Below are 15,932 nucleotides of genomic sequence, written 5' to 3' on the forward strand. Positions count from 1 at the left end.
AAGCAATTTAGGCAATCTCTTGTGTAAAATGGGGCTACAAACCTGGTATCCTTTGTTCAAAAAACACTGTGATAAAGCATTTGTCAAAGGATAAGGCAACAATCATCTCAAAAATTGCATTGTTTAATTCATTTTTCGGAACCTGCAGGAGAATTTGCATGTGGAACTGCGGGCATGTGATGTTATTGGAGGGTATTCCTGGATATTGTTTTACTAGTTCTGTCACTCAGCAAAAACAATCCAAGAGCCAATAAGAGCATGCAGAAATACAATTCCTAACACTTTCCTAACTTTGCATGTTGCCTCTTGATCAGATTCCCTTCCATTAAACCTGTGCCTAAAACAGTTCTTGGCATGCTGCTTATTCTAGGAGCAGGGGGTCAAAGCGGCCATTAGTAGTTCCATTTTGTACACGAAGTTGCGCCCTTCCATTTTGTTCCACTGAACCTCTTTGAATGGACCGCGAAGGTAGTTCCATTTACTGTCTTGCAGCACATCACTTTTGGGGAGATCTTTGCACTGGCACCGTGGAAACTGGACCATAATTTTGTTGCCGCTTTCTGGACCATTGCGTACTGCAGGAGAAAGAAGCACAGGGACACGGACATCAGTGTGAGTGATTTGCGGCTGTAGAGAAACTGCACACTCCCCGATTTGAGTCAGCACAGGAAAAGGTCACACTGCAGGCAGGGTGAAGGGAAGCCTCACTCATCCTTACTGGACTGTTTTTCCTCCTGATCTGCAGCAAGTGCGTTCTCTCTCCCCCGGTCCACCACTACCATATTCAAAGGAGGAAAGCAGCAATCGCCAGGAACCAAAGAGGTACTTGGCAAGTGCTTACTTATGCCCTGTAGGGTAGATCTGTGTCTCTTGAACAGTCAAATCATGTACCATCTTAACCCAGCCTTCCTCAACTTAGTGCTGGGCAGCTGAAATGAGAAAATGCATTACAAATTTTGCTTTGCAGTTGTGGTAAAGCGCCACTAGAATTGTGGCATGTATGCAGGATGTCTGGCCCATAACCAAACCCCTTTACCTAGAAACACTACAGGGTTATAACTAAGTGGCAGAGCACACAATCTGCATTCCAAAAGTCCCTGTTTCAATTCCTGGCCTCTCAAGGTAGGACTGAGAAAGACTCCATCAGAAATCCTGGAAAGCAGCTGTTAGACACCAGAGAACACTGAGTAACATGGACCAAGAACTGGACACAGTATAAGACAGCATCCTGGTTCTGCTTCCTTGGAAGGTGGAGATCCTTGGTAGGATGCTCCAGGTGAACCGAGAAGTCTCCTAGATAGGAACCTCGTGGGTGACTAGGGGGCTGCTTCACTGAATGCAGTGGGATTTCTGACCAAAGCATAAACCTGGATTGTTCATAGCTCTGGGGCTGCGTGGGAGTAACCCATCATTCCTGCCATCCTTGCTCCAGGAATTCCCTTTCCATCCTCCAGCAAGAGTTTATTTTAAGCATGCTGTTACAAGACCTCAAAAAGACAAAGTAGATTTTAAAAGATGGAAGTAGATGATTGGAATGTGCTAGCTGAATCTTCAGCTGTAGGTCTAGACTTTCTTTTAAAGTAACTTATCTATGACACTCCTACTGCTAATTGTGTTGCATAATTTTATCCAGCATCAAATTTACACCTCACAATTCGCCTTCACTTTTTAAAAAACAAGCAATAGAGTGCAACAATGTGGTATTTTACTGAGCTGGTCTCTGAAATCACTGTTCTTTTCTATCCAGTTCATACCCTGGGAGAACCACAGTTTGCAATGTCTTTTAACTTTGAACACAGTACCTGAAATGGAATAATCTCCATTTGGTGATGCTACGGTTATGGCTGATGCATTGCCAATACTCTCGACTGGGCCCAAACCAACATGATTACTGAAACTGAGCACATGCCACCCCATCACTTTGGCCAGCTGCTGAACTGCATGTACTTGATGCTGCGACATCTGCAATAGAGAGGGAAAAATAAAAATAAAAAGACTGGTGTGACATTTCAATTCTGTTTGTTATTCCAAGCTTCTGAAATGTTTACTGTGGTTATTTTCCCAAAATACAGAACAGTGATTTAACTGTCAAATGAGTATCACAGTGCTCATTCTCAGAAGTTTACTTTCTGTGTAGTTAATTTACAACAGTCCCCTTACCGCCTATAGAACTCAGGTTATACTAGTAATGAAGCAGTCGGGGGTCCCAGAAAAAATGGTAAATGGGTTATGTCTCACATCTTAGTGAAGTTAAATTTACTACAGAAGTCTTTCTAGCACTTCTCAGAAAGCACTTCTGAGAAAGTAGCAGTCATCAGTGCAGAAGGTCTGGTGGTACACAATCATGTACTCAGGAACTATCCACATTCATATGTGCCAAGTGCTAATTGTTTTTGCTTTTCAGTTTTTTTTACAGCTGTAATCAATCACTCTGGCTAAACAAGCAGTTTACAAACCACCAACTTTGTACTGAAAATAGGTTTTGGTTGCCACTCCTTGCTCCTGGCGCCTTTTCTTTATTGCTACTTGTCACTAGCACATGCTCTTACAGCTGCAATTGTGAATTTAAAACTTCTCCTTCGAAAGACAAAACTGCATTAAATATAAGGCTACTACCCCAGGAAATCCACTGAAACATGCACACAAAATATCCCACCAAAAAAAAAAAAAAAAAGGTGGGAAGGTTTCTGTGGTTGTGTGTGTGTGTGTGTTTTACCTGAGAGAGAAGAAAATCTTGCAACTCTTGTTCTTGATGGGAAAGTGTGATCACTCTTCCATCTCTGTGTACGACCCTGATCTGTTCAACACCAATATTCAACTGCAGCTGAATGGACCTTTGGAAAAAAAGAAGACATTAATACCAGTGGAGTTTCACAGAGATGGCAGGTGGGAGAATAGAGAGGGAGGGTGGCAAATTTTTTAAACATTCCTTTAATCACAGCACTCTTTAAAGCAGAGTGATGTAAAGCATTAATTTAAACCCTGCATAGAGAAATAGCACAGTAAACACTTAGAAGTTTCATATTTCTTTAGCATTTACAGTCAGAGAAATTTCTATCCCCTCCTTTGAGTGACAAAGCACTACTCAGGCCAACTTACAACCATTTAAAATTAATTTAGAAACACAGTCCCATAAAATGCAACAAAAAAAGTACAACAATGGCAAACCACAGAGAAAAATGTAACTTTCATATAAAGACAACAGCTACTTAGCAGACAAAAGCCTTCTGGGATAAATCTGCTCCAACCTGGAACTTGGGGATCCCTGCCTGGTGTGTCCCCCTCACCACCACGGCAGCCAACACATAAAACAACTGCACAGCTTGCTCCCCCAAAGTCATAAAAGTGACCCCAGAGAAGGTATAAAGGGACATCCTGATGGGGCTCCAGCCTCCTGCCTTCCCACTCTGGATGCACCATGTTTACAGACAAAAATGGCTTACAGAGTGGGAAGGCAGAAACTGCCCCCACTGCTTCCTCCGTCTTGCATGGGATGCCATTAATCCTCCAAGTATGGAGGTTTACAGGCATCCTGACTGGAGGACACTGGCAGTTACAGACACCGGAAACTCATCATCCTCACTGGAATTGTACTGAGTTGCCCGACCAGCTCCCCCTCTAAAGGGGAGAGGTACTGCTGATCTCCCACTCACTTGCATATCTGCTCGTAACCTTGGGAGGTGATCAGGACTTTGACGCTTGACTCATAGACATCATTGATGTTTGACCAGTGAGCCTGAATTTGTGGATCCTCGATACGACTGGCCAGACTGTCGATGGTCCGAGCTGTTCTGAAACAATATACATAAAATCCTAGAAGGTTTAATGATAATCTCTCTTTCTCTGCTTCTTGGGGGTGCATGGGAGAGGGTGGATTAGTGGGTTTTGCCTGACAGAATTGCACCTACACAAAATACGCCTATACGTGTAAAGATATATGGTAACATTTAACTTCAGCAGTAGTGACAGACCATAATGTTTCTAAGATTTGATGCCTAATTGTAAATGAAGCTTCTGTTGTGCATCAGTGTTTTATATGTTTCCATAAAGACAGTAGAAAGCATCTATTATTGATAAGCTTCAACTGTATACTAAGTGAAACAGCAGGTCAAGAAATGCAGAGAGAGATCAGAAGCATTCCAAAGAATGAGGCAGAAGTAGCCATCAGTAATAATCCACACATTGCAAAGGAAAAAGAATGAGTGAACTTTTCAGCAATCGTCTTTCTTTATAACATGGAGGGGGAAACTTCTGTCCCGTGGGCATAGGTGGAGCAGTGAGCCTTCCTGCTGCTGTTCTAGCAGCTTCACCTACCTGACATCCGCTCCGAGACAGACCAAATCACTGAGTGAGAATCATCCTTCCGATGGGCCTACTGGGGACCAAAAGAACTCAGGTCCATGGGCATGCCTGCTCTGCCCTCATCTTGGTCACCTACCCCTATTTTACCATAAAGGCACATTTTTACTAGCTCCCCTGTTCTATTATTATTTCTCTTGGCTTTCTTTGAGCAGTGTAACAACCATTTTATCCCTATAGCGATCCTGTAAGTAAGCTAGGTTAAGAGGATCAAGGTAAGGGCATCAGCTTAGCTTCGTAGTTGAGTAGAGGTTTGTACCTGGGTCTCCCTGGACTGCATTCCAACCCTCTAATCACTCAAAATACAAATCGGGACCTCCATCCCACCCCTCTACACACACAGATATTCCTATTTTATTGTGGTCTACTAATGGTATTCTCTCTTTTATTTTATTAGGGTTCCTTCAGCCCCACTCGCTTTCAGTGTTTCATGCCACAATGGATCCCAAGAACCCCGCTCTCTGGTTATCTACCAACAAGGCTCTTTGAACAATGCAGCCAATTGAAAACCACCATCTCTTAACTACTGTGTGTTTCTCTATATACCAAATGTGCACAATATTCTTCACATTAAACAAATTGACCCGTTAGTGCTCGCTGGTACAGAAAGGGGACAATTACAATCTTATGTAAAGCATTTCCCAGAAATAGATATTAATTCAGTCCGTGATAAAGATCTTTGTGGAGCAGGTGAAGGCAACGGCTGTGTTCTTTCTTTCTCTCACCAGCCTAAAGAGCAGAATTCCCATCTCTGATAGGCAATTCCAGGGGGATCACCCTGTACTCCTCACCGGTTTCAGGACTAGGTCCGACAAACTCTGGCAGTCCCTTCCTCTCCTGCCCTTTCATGTGGCTCACCCTTGCCCTATGGTAACCCCCTGTTGTAAAAGAGAAGCACCCCAAGTATTTAAAATGAATGCTGTCCAAAGGTGTGGTTGCATACCTGCGTCTCAAGAAGATGTGTTTCGCCTGCTTTATAATCTTCTCCAGCAGCCCCTCAGTTGGTTGCAAGGAATTGATTTCGTTTTTATCAAACGCCTGCGGCCCTGCCAGTCTCATTCTCTTGGGGCCAAAGGGTGCACTAGCTGGGTGAGGCATCATAGCGGAGCTCAGGGTCTGCTTGTGAAACTGTAGGAAAGAGAGCAGTGAGGCGCAGCCAGAGCCATGTGCTAGTTACAACCTCAAATCAGAAATGGCACAGCCCATCTGCTGCAGAACTGTTACTGCAGTCTCCAGTGGTGCCAGGCAGTGGTGGGAAGCAATGGTCTACTAACAGAATCTGGCAGTAAACCACGGCTTTCCCTTTTGGCTAGAAAGCGCTAATGATGCTGGTAGATGTTAGCACAACTTCATTAGTGCTGGCACTGGGACAGCATTGGGTGCTTCCCTGAGCAACAGAGATACACAGTGTGATCAAGTGATGTTTACTATAATACAATACAGAAGCAAAACAGTGGTCCTTCAGGCTTGTGGCTTGCAGCTAAAGATTTCCTTCTGCCAAAGCAGGGGTGGAGAACCTCAGGGCCAGGGGCCAAATCCAGCTCTCCAGAAGCCCACACCCCCTTTCTTCCAACCACTAATCATTTCATGGCTTCCTGGCTTTTATGTAGTTGTTCCCCATTCTAAAATATGGAAATGCCACTCTTAAAGCTTAGTTATTAGCAGGAAGGACCATTTTTGGCCCCATCCACCAATGCAAAGCAGCCCCCAAGAGCTTCTCTGAAAGCGAATTTAGTCTTCAAGTGGAAATAAGTTCCTAAACCCTGCTCAGAGGAAGATGCAACCCACTGGTTTGTAGGCTTTGGATAGGCAAATTTGTTCTTGGTACGCCTAAGGCTCAAGAATAACAGGAAGGACAGGGAACATGTATTGTGAAAGCTGGTGCTTCAGAGGAATATATTTTCTATTCAGATATATCAAACTAGAGGTTTGCTGCAAACCATTGACAGTCCCCAGCCACAGAGGAAGTAGCTCTGGGAAGAACAAGAAGCTGAAGAACATTGTTCCCTGGAGGTCTGTTGGTTTCATTCCATTTGTGCTCTTAAATCCTGGAATGGACTGAGAAATGTTTCCCTAGGATTCAAACATGTTACTTGGGAATTCTCCCTATGTCACAGAACAAGTACTCCCCCTGGAGTTTCTGATATACTACATAATCTGATATTTACATAATCTTTTCTTTTTTAATGGTGGGCAGAAGTTGTACAGCCACACACCAAGATCAAGACATATTAATGGAAACAAGACAACAGGAACACTTTTGTGTCTAGGCAGAAGCCCATCTGCACATCTACACCACAGCTTTGCTTCTCAGTAATCCATCAAAAGCTATTCTCCAGTGGAATGCACTCCTAACTTCTGAGAGCCCAAAACTTCATCAGCACAAGCAGAATCCACAACTTTTCTGTCTAGTTAAAGAGGCAGAAGCCCATTTGCACATATACAGTACCTACTGTAGTTTTGTCTAACTGGCTACTGTCTTACTACAAAGCATAATCTTTTAGGAGCCTGGGGAAATCACAGGAAAAAAAACAAATTTATGGGACACAGACAGCTCTTAATAAAAAGCATTGCTTTCCAAGGATGTCACTGAAAAGAGGAGAGTGAGGAAGCAAGCAGGAAAGGACATTTACCTCCCTGATCAATTGGTGCAAATTATGTTCTAAAACATAAAGGTGATCTTCTGGACTTTGTTTCTCAGAAGCAGACCGTTGGGATTTCTTGTCATCTGAAGAATGACACAAAGAAATAGACAGCTGCAGGCCTAGAAAATAAAAAGAGAAGATATGGCTGAGTTTTCCATGTAGTTTTTAGCCATGTGCACTTGGTTAACTCATGCCAAGTTATAGCAACTCATGCTATCTGCCCTGTATATGCTTGCTAATTTCTTATATTTAGATGGTAAACATGAACACACAAAAACACACATTGTGAATGACTTGGCCTGGATCAATCTATAAAAGTAGTCCCTCAGCCACTGCAGAAGCCTGTTTTGATGATGTTCCAAATCAGGGGTGTTTTATCTAGCTCACTTGGGTACCAAATGCAGCCCGGGGGTGTTCTCCAGATGGTCACAGCTCCTTTCCCACTGTTTGGTGGCTAGGTACTTTTGCACAGTTTTTCCCTCCATTATAAAAGGTTGGAACGCCTCTTCTAAGTCTAAGTTACTGGTAGTAAAACCTTTCAGTTCAAACAACCAGGTGGTTTTAGTATTTTAGTCCCACACTTAGAATCATAGAATAGAAGAGTTGGAAGGGGCCATGAAGGCCATCAGGTCCAACCCCCTGCTGTTGCAGGACACCAAGTCACACCATCCCACTCAGATGGCTGTCTAGGTTCTCCTTGAATGTATTTTGCACCTGCCTCCACTGGAATGCAGACCAGGAGAGCTGTACTTGGGCTCCAAAAGGTTCAACCACAAGTATATTCAGTGTTAACACTTCCCATAAAGCAGTTCCCTGAAAAGTCATTATACCTGAAGTGCATGGAGTTCAAATGACACATTTCATTGTCAACTCTTTCCTTGTTCAAACAAGCAATTGGCTAGATCCCCATTTTAAATTTTCAAGGGATTCTTACCTGGGAATGGCTGGGAAATTATTTGGTTCTTCACAACTATGTGAGGAATCTGAGACTTAATCTGAACAGCTTCCCGTGACAGTTGGGCAAAGATTTCTTTACACAGCAGGACATTCTGTGAAGTTTCCAGCTTTGTTTGCCAATGCATGGCTCCTGAAGGGGAGAGAAAAAGACTGCAACTGTAAAGCAATATCAAAAACACCAAAATTACTAAAATCGGGGAAGAAACTGATCTATTTATATGAATGTTCAGGAGATTATGCTACCAAACTGAGTAGAAAGAGTGAACTGATGGAATTAGCAAACAAACTGTATCTTCTAAAGACATCAAGCTGTAGAATGTTCTTAACAATGCCTACATAATGCTGCGTAGAGCAAAAAAGGAACACTTATTTTCAGTTATAGATCTTTGTACCCCAAGAATATGTCGGGTTTTTCAACAGGGGATTTTACTTTTAAAGAGCCTTATCAATACTGAAATTTGTGCATGTATTACCTGGTTGACAAAAGTCTTCCCATGGGGTTGTTTAAAAACATGCGCATGCATACGCGCGCGCACACACACACACACACACCATTGTCTCACACACTCCTCCCAGTCTTCTAGGTATCCCCTAACCTAGTCCACCAGGTGGGAGAGGTATATCCTTTGGGGACCTGTTGTCAAAACAAGGCATCCTTGGGCTTGCTTTTTGGCTGAAAGGCGTTTTGGCTGGAAGAAGAAGAGGGTGATGATCAAGCCAAACAGAAAAGGAAGGCATCAGAGAAATTGCCAAGGGGCATATGAAAATGGAACTTTACAAATAAAATAGAACCAGCAACATTCCACTTATGCAAAAAGTTCACCCAGCTTGCACTTGAAAGCTGTAGCAATGCACATAAGACAAAAAACTGCTTCACCACTGGACTCAAGTCAAACAGAAATGAAGAAGAACCAAAGGCCAAGAAAAATAGGAGTGGGCTTTTTAAATGGATCAGACCAGTTTTGTCACCCCAAGAAAAGCAGAATGCCTAGTCTGGCATTCTGTTCACACAGTGGCCAATCAAGTGCCTGCAGCCAACCCACAAAGCAGGACATGAGTGCATCAGCGTTCTCCATCTCCAAGAATGAACATGCTGCCAATGTTAACTGTAAGCAAGCGGAAGGGTAAGACAACTAATGTCTCTTAGGGTGCAATCCTATGTATGTTTAGACAGAAAATATGTCTTACAACTCCCAGTATTCCCCAGCAGCTACACATGCCCAGGAATGCAGCCTTTGGGAGTTCTGTTCTCTTCTCTTCAACTCCACAGTCCTTATCCATATATGGGGATTGCTGATTATATTTCTAACCAAAGATGACCGTGGTCACATTGCTAACCTAAATAAGTAAATGTCTTAAGGTGCACACAGATTGGCTCGTTATCAGTAATGGTAGCATGAAAGATGGCCAAAGACATGGCACAGTCCACAATGCATGTGCTGTCCTGTTATCATGCACCTCCATTATACTATAGAAAGTACACTTGGTCCCTGGAATAGCTCTCATTTTTTCCAGCGTAATCGAAAATATAATGTCATTATAGCAATCTTTCCCAATCTGGTGCCCTGGGGAATTGATGGGAGTTGGAATCTCACACAGAATAAACATTAGGAGGGGCGGGAAACATATTGGTTGCTAAGGAGACCCCAGCATTAGAGTAACATTTACACACCCTCTCTTGTATATCTCACAGCAGGAATGAAAAATGCAGAATCCTGTTAGAACTAGGTTCCACAAATTCCTAGGTTTTATAGCCATAGCTCCCAAAGAAGTTGGTGCTTCAGAAAATGAATTTTCATGATTACACATTTCAGAGACAGAATAGTCAAAGACAGAACATAACTATACCTGGCTTTGATTTCACAAAAGGTCTTTTAAACAGATTTACTGTACCAAGATCCCCTATATCTGGTGCTTGTTTCTGAATAGATACCTATATTTTAAAAAAAGGAACATTGGTTATTTTGTATTCCATAAACCAGCTTAATAAATGCAAAGAATAAAATATTATGAAACCTTGATATAGGCAGATCCCTCTAAATCACTTGGGATTTGAACATCTAGAGGACAATAATCTTCAGGAATCTTTTTATCCAAGTCAATGTCTGTGTTTTTTATGACTTCAAATGTACCATGATGAGGAAAGAGAGAACCTAAAAGGGAAAAGTTGCAAGCAATCAGTCTCTTGACAGATTAGACAGCCTATATTGCATACATTCAAGCTGGTTCAATTCTGTAAAATTTTAGACTATCTACCTGCAACAGAGATCAATTGTCACACGAAAAACATTTGCAGACTTCTGCATTTTACTTTTGTCTCATACCTATATTTTCTCTAAAACAATAACTTCAGTTACCCTACAAAAGCACAGTGTGCAACATGTTCTTATATTAACGATTAAACTGATATAAAGGTAATATAATATACCTGACACAGTGCATCACATGAATGATTAGTACACATTAGTGATGATGAAATAAAATGTGTATCACTTTTTTTGTGGGGGTTAATGCTGAGAGACTGTAGTTTGCCCAAGTGAATTTGTGGTAGAGATGAGATGAGATCGGAAGCTGGATCTGCCCAGTTTGCAGCATTGCCTCTTTGCCGTCACTGCTCAAAACTAAGTTACTGCAAACTTTAGGCAAGTATGAGGAGTAATTACCATAATTCAGGGGTCAGCAGCTAGTACCTGCTCCTCAGCCTGTTATGTTTCTCCTTCTCTGTTTGTTGGCTCAGCTCAGAAGGACAGACAGAAACCTGAGATCATAATGCTATGCATGTTTGGACAGAAAAGAAGCCATAGAGCTCCCAGGATGCCACAGTCAGCATGCCTGAGAATGCTGAGCACTGCAGGGTCTTTTCCTGCCTAAAACTACATACAGTCACATCCCACGTGTCTGAGGAAGAGCACCTGTACAAAGACCTATTATCAGGTTCAGGATACATTTACACTAGCAATGGCAACCTGTGGCCCTTAGAGATGTCATGCACAGCAACTTTCATCTGCCCTAACTAGCATTTGCTAATGGTGAGGCATGATGGGAACTGCAGTTGAACAGCATTTGGAGTGTCACACATTACCCACCCCTGTTTAAGATCAAGCCTTCAGTTATTTTACCTGCACTTCTATAGCTCAAGTCCCCAAGGATTTTGTCGCCCACTTTCCTCAGCTTCCAGTGCTGTCTCAGTCTTAGCAATTCAGAGTTGAAGTCTCTCTGTCGTTTATTTTCCTGGCTTTCTGCAACTGATTTAGATAACCTTTCTGCTCCTTTCAGAAGAATCTGAGCTGCTCCAGCTAATGATTTCTTCTTGGAGATCAACTGCAACACCTGAGGATTCTAGAAATGAACAACTCAGAATGATTATTTGTGATCTTGTCCTGATCCTTTGCAGTGGGCAAATGCTGACCCTCCAGTTGTTTAATATTCATGTTGCATCAGCTCTACCTACTTTAGCCAATGATGAGAGTACACAGCCTATTCAATCCACTGTGGCTCCTTTGGTTCATGCAAACAGATGAGCATACTAAACATAGGTTAAACAACATGCTGACTTGAACTATGAACTGCCAGTTTGTAGTTTTATAAGCCAATATTCATGAACAAATCTGTGTTTCTAAAGGAAACAACAATCCAGGATATCTGGTTTGGACAACATGTTACACCTATAATATTTTCAAATGAAGCCTGGAGATTAACACACATTCTTAGGAAGATGCCCCTGTTAACAAAACTTCCACACTGAAATAATTCATGCTGTAATATAACCAAAATTGAACATTAAATGCATTCCAAAAATTCAAGGTTCTTTCAGCCAGAATGAAGAAAAAATGCTGTACCTGCTTTTGGGGAAGTGGCTCTTGCACAACCGGATCCAGAGTCATGAATTTTTTATCTTTGACAATACTGAGAACATCATACAGCACACACATTTCAGTCAAAGCACTTCTTAGGTTATTCCTTACTGAATCCCAAGGCCAGAGAGAAGGCTGAAACTTTACCAAACCTAATGGACACAAAGGGAAAAAAACAGTTGGATCTATAAATCTTACCACTTGGAGCAAGCCCATCAAAATCAATGGAGCTTAAGTTAAAAATCAGCTGTAGCCCAACAGGGTCTGGTGGACCAGAGGCTTTCCATCTCTAACTTAAGTCAGTCATGACTAATTTAATACAGAACCAGAGCAACCAAGGTTCTGGCTTGATATAAGGCAACTTCCAATGTTCTACCAACAACAGATGGCCAAGCCAACTATTAGATAGGTGAGGTGGCAGATATGAGGGTACTTTTAAAAAGAAGCAAGGTGCAATAGTTCCTATTTTTACCAGACTAGGGAGAAAAGTGAGATTAGGCTGTCAGATTTCAGCAATGAACTATTTAAAGGCACATTAATGTATGCATGCAAAACACACTTTGCATGCAGAAAGTTCAGTTTCCAACATCTCCAGGCATGATTAGGAAAGGCCTCTGTATGAATCACTGGACAGCTGTTGCCATTCAATGTAGGGCAACTTTTCCAAGGCTAATTTGCCAGCCAAATGTTTTTGATTTCCACTTCTCTCATGCTCAGGTAGTAGGACTCAAAAGATCGTGGGAGATGTTGTTCAAAAGCTGGTGCAGGGTATAAGACAAAGATCTACGGCCCTTCATGTAATGCTAGACTGCAACACTCATTCCCATTCTATTGGCTATGATGGCTAGGGCTGATGGAACTTGCAGTCCAACAGCATCCAACGGGCCACAATACCAGTGGAATAGGACCAGTCATAGATCTGGTTTGTACCATTTCCCATGATCTTACATTAAAAGCTCCCTTACCTCCCACCTTGAATTCAAGTGCTACTGGTGCAGTCCACTCTGGCTCCCCACCAAGTTCAAGTACTAATAGTAAGCTCACACTAATATAATGAAATACTAATATAATCCACTTTAGCTCTCTTAAGTATTTGTACGACAGTCTAATGCCCCCACATTCAGTTACTAACTATACAGTCAATTCTTACCCCCCTCCAGTTCACAGTCCCCCAAGCTATAAATATGACAATCTCCTCTAATTCCCCCAACCCCAAATTCGAACACTAAACAGTACAGAATACAGTACAGTCTACTTTAGCTCCCTCCAAACTTAAGTAACAACCCATTCTAGCTGTCGCCCAACTCAAACACCAGCGGTACACTCCACTTTAGCTCCCCACTGGGTTCGACCACCTCATGCAGCCCCCTTCTCGCTTCCTTCACCTTCTTCCTCCTCGTCGTCCGCTCCTCCGGGCCAGTCCCGGCTGGCTCCGGCCTGGCTGGGCTCATCCTCTTCGGAACCGGAGCTCCCCTGGCTGAAGTCGATTCGCTGCGCCAGGCGGGCCAAGTTCTGAGACATGGAGAGCGGCTGCAGGTACGTTTCGCTTCCGTCCAGGCCCACCTCCTGCACATGCTTCTCGCAGGCGGACTCGATGCTGATGCGCACCGCTGGGACCCCCGACATCTTCACCTCAGGTATCTTCCCTCAGCGGCTGCTAGTTTTCCAGACAGGCCCTGCCGAGCATGCGCAGCAGAACTACGGTGTCCGGACAGGGACAGAGTAGAACAGCGACGGAATGGGAGAAATATTCAGATGCCCCCTAGCGGCAGCCAGAGGAAATATGATGCCTTCGATCTTTGCGGAGGGGCCCAAGATTCGAAAGGGGCGGGGACAGAATGGATGCCGAGGGCGTCGTTGCATATACAGAGAACTGCGCAAAACATGCAGGCGATCCACCCTGCGAGGTAGGATAGGCTGAAAGTCAGTGGCTGGCCTAAAGTCACCCAGTGAGCTTAGTAAGCACTAGAACTCAGGTCTCCTGAGGCCCAGGTCCAATACTACAACCTACAATGGCTCGGTATGCTCTCTGTGTATGAAAAAGATAGCCACTGTTGTTGCTGTCTTGTATTAAGCGTCGTAGGAATCTGCTCTATTCTGAGTCACATTTTTGATCTATTTAGCCCAGTACTGTCAATGCTACTTGATATCAACTTTCCGAGTTTTCAGGCAGGATTCTTTCCAAACCCTACCTGAAGATGCTGGGGATTGAACAAGGGCCTTCTGCATGAAAATCTGAGCGCTGTCACTCAGCTTTCCAAAACACTTTCTTTGAACTGATTCTAAGGTTCTCCTCTACGTAAGTCGATTACAGAGTTGATAAGATCAGAGAGTTGCTGGATGTAGTACCAACAAGGGTGTTGAGTCTGATGTTCTTTCTGGAACTTACATGGTGTCAGGCGTAGGTATGGGCTTAAGAAATCTCAGCACTGCAACCTGCTTTTTCGCCTGCCTTTCTTTCTGGTTTGGTCAAAGGTGGTGGCAGTGAGGAGCGGGAGCAGTAAATCTCTCTCTCTCTCTCTCTGCCTATTAAACAAGCTGGATCTATCATGAGAAGAAGCAGCGGTGATGACACTGGCTGTGAGAAGGCATTGAAGCCCATGTATTGCATTTTGCCCACTCTTCAAAACCTGGAATGGCAGAAAGCAGAGGGAAGATTGTCTGAGGGGCAAACCATGCATGACCTTGTGCGCAGTTCCATTGCTGAATGCATGACTTTTACCCCTCACAGATTGCTATCATGTTCTCCATTTATGGGGTTCTGGAGGATATAATCTTTTCTACCCTGCTGCAGAAGTATAGCACCTTACTGTGAATAATGAAGAAATCAACACCGTGAAAGATTGATTGTACATACCTTGGCTCAGTCATCAATTCTATGGGAGACTGCAACCCAGAAATTCAGAAGACTGAGACTTGGAAGCAGTGAAGCAAAGATCAGGTGTGAGCACATTCTACCAGAGACCAAAGCCAACATCATCCAATATTGTATTCTTAATCAGTGTGCGGGTTGTGAAAGCTGGACAGTGAAGGACGCTGACCAGCAGAAAATCGATGCATCTGAAGCACGGTGCTGGAGGAGAGCTTTGTGAATACCCCAGACTGACAGAAAGACAAACATGTGGGTCCCTAGATCCAATGAAGCTAGAGCTTTCTCTAGAACAGGGGTGGGCAATTAATTTTCCTATGGGGCCACATGAGAAACTTTGACAGTTGTTAAGGGCCGGACCAATACACTTACAGCTCTGCTCAGTATATATCTCTATAAAAACAATAAATGAAACATTACAATGATGCAATGAAAACGTGGAGCACAGAACACTATTTAATGAATATTCACAAAAACATTAACATTACATGAAAAGCAATAAATTCAATTCAATTTTACTTATATAGTGCAAATTTACTACATATGTAATCTCCCAGTGCTTAACATAGTAAGGTTGACTTTTAATTTGCCAGTGACCTCATGCAGGCCAGTCAGGGTCAGCCATCGGGCCGGATGTGGCCCTCGGGCCATGCAATGCCCAGGTCTGCTCTAGAAGCAAAAATGACAAAACTGAGGCTGTCATACTTCAGACTCATCATGAGAAGGCAAGACTCTGGAGAAGACAACCTTGCTAGGTAAACTCAAAGGCAGAAGGTGAAAGGGAAGACCAAATATGAGATGGGTTGACTGCATAAAGGAAGCCACAGTCTTGAACTTGGGAGAGCTGAGTGGGGCCGTTGTGGGCTGGACATTCTGGAGGGCTCTCATTCATAGGGTCACCATGAACTGTAGACAGCTTGACAGCACGCAATGCCCTGTGGCAGTCCTGCTCTGGATGTCTGCAATCTGTATGGGGATAGAGCACGATCCCAAAGGAGTAGCTTCATGGCTGTGCTGAGGGTATTTTGCAGAGGGAGTATCTAAAGACCACCACTTTCTTTTAATACTTTTTAAAGTAGCAGCATACCCTGTAGATAAATTGATGATATATTTAAGAACATAATTGCCATGCTGCATCAGACCAATGTGCTTGGTTGACATTTATATCAAGTTGTCCTTTCTTGGTAAGTCACTCGGATCCCATCAGCTTATACTTGAAGTTGGATTTTTTTGCCCCCACACACATTA

At 43.2% G+C, this 15,932-nt stretch overlaps 1 protein-coding gene across 1 annotated transcript; it reads right to left on the reverse strand.

Annotated features, from left to right (window-relative positions):
* Positions 1-102: 102 nt before the first annotated feature.
* MED17 (mediator complex subunit 17) lies at positions 103-13,492 on the reverse strand. The gene is made up of 12 exons (XM_044442310.1): positions 13,201-13,492; positions 11,801-11,967; positions 11,081-11,300; positions 9,978-10,114; positions 9,810-9,894; positions 7,939-8,091; positions 6,993-7,123; positions 5,303-5,487; positions 3,654-3,791; positions 2,717-2,834; positions 1,803-1,962; positions 103-575 (listed from the first exon to the last, which is right to left on the reverse strand). The coding sequence occupies exons 1-12, from the start codon at positions 13,439-13,441 to the stop codon at positions 367-369; spliced, it is 1,944 nt and encodes a 647-aa protein (XP_044298245.1). The 5' UTR covers positions 13,442-13,492; the 3' UTR covers positions 103-366.
* Between the last annotated feature and the right edge of the window lie 2,440 nt (positions 13,493-15,932).

Source organism: Varanus komodoensis, unplaced genomic scaffold (genome assembly GCF_004798865.1).
Source record: "Varanus komodoensis strain SLA01 unplaced genomic scaffold, ASM479886v1 scaffold4, whole genome shotgun sequence".
Classification (NCBI taxonomy): domain Eukaryota; kingdom Metazoa; phylum Chordata; class Lepidosauria; order Squamata; family Varanidae; genus Varanus; species Varanus komodoensis.

What these genes read in the sequence shown, in the direction of transcription:
- MED17 (XM_044442310.1), bottom strand. Translation starts at nt 13,441, where the DNA reads ATGTCGGGGGTCCCAGCGGTGCGCATCAGCATCGAGTCCGCCTGCGAG. An exon ending in CACATCTTCTTGAGACGCAG is followed by an intron (nt 3,792 to 5,302) that starts GTATGCAACCAC and finishes ATATTGTTTCAG; the next exon opens with AACAGCTCGGACCATCGACA. An exon ending in TGGAGATTATTCCATTTCAG is followed by an intron (nt 576 to 1,802) that starts GTACTGTGTTCA and finishes TTTCTCCTGCAG; the next exon opens with TACGCAATGGTCCAGAAAGC.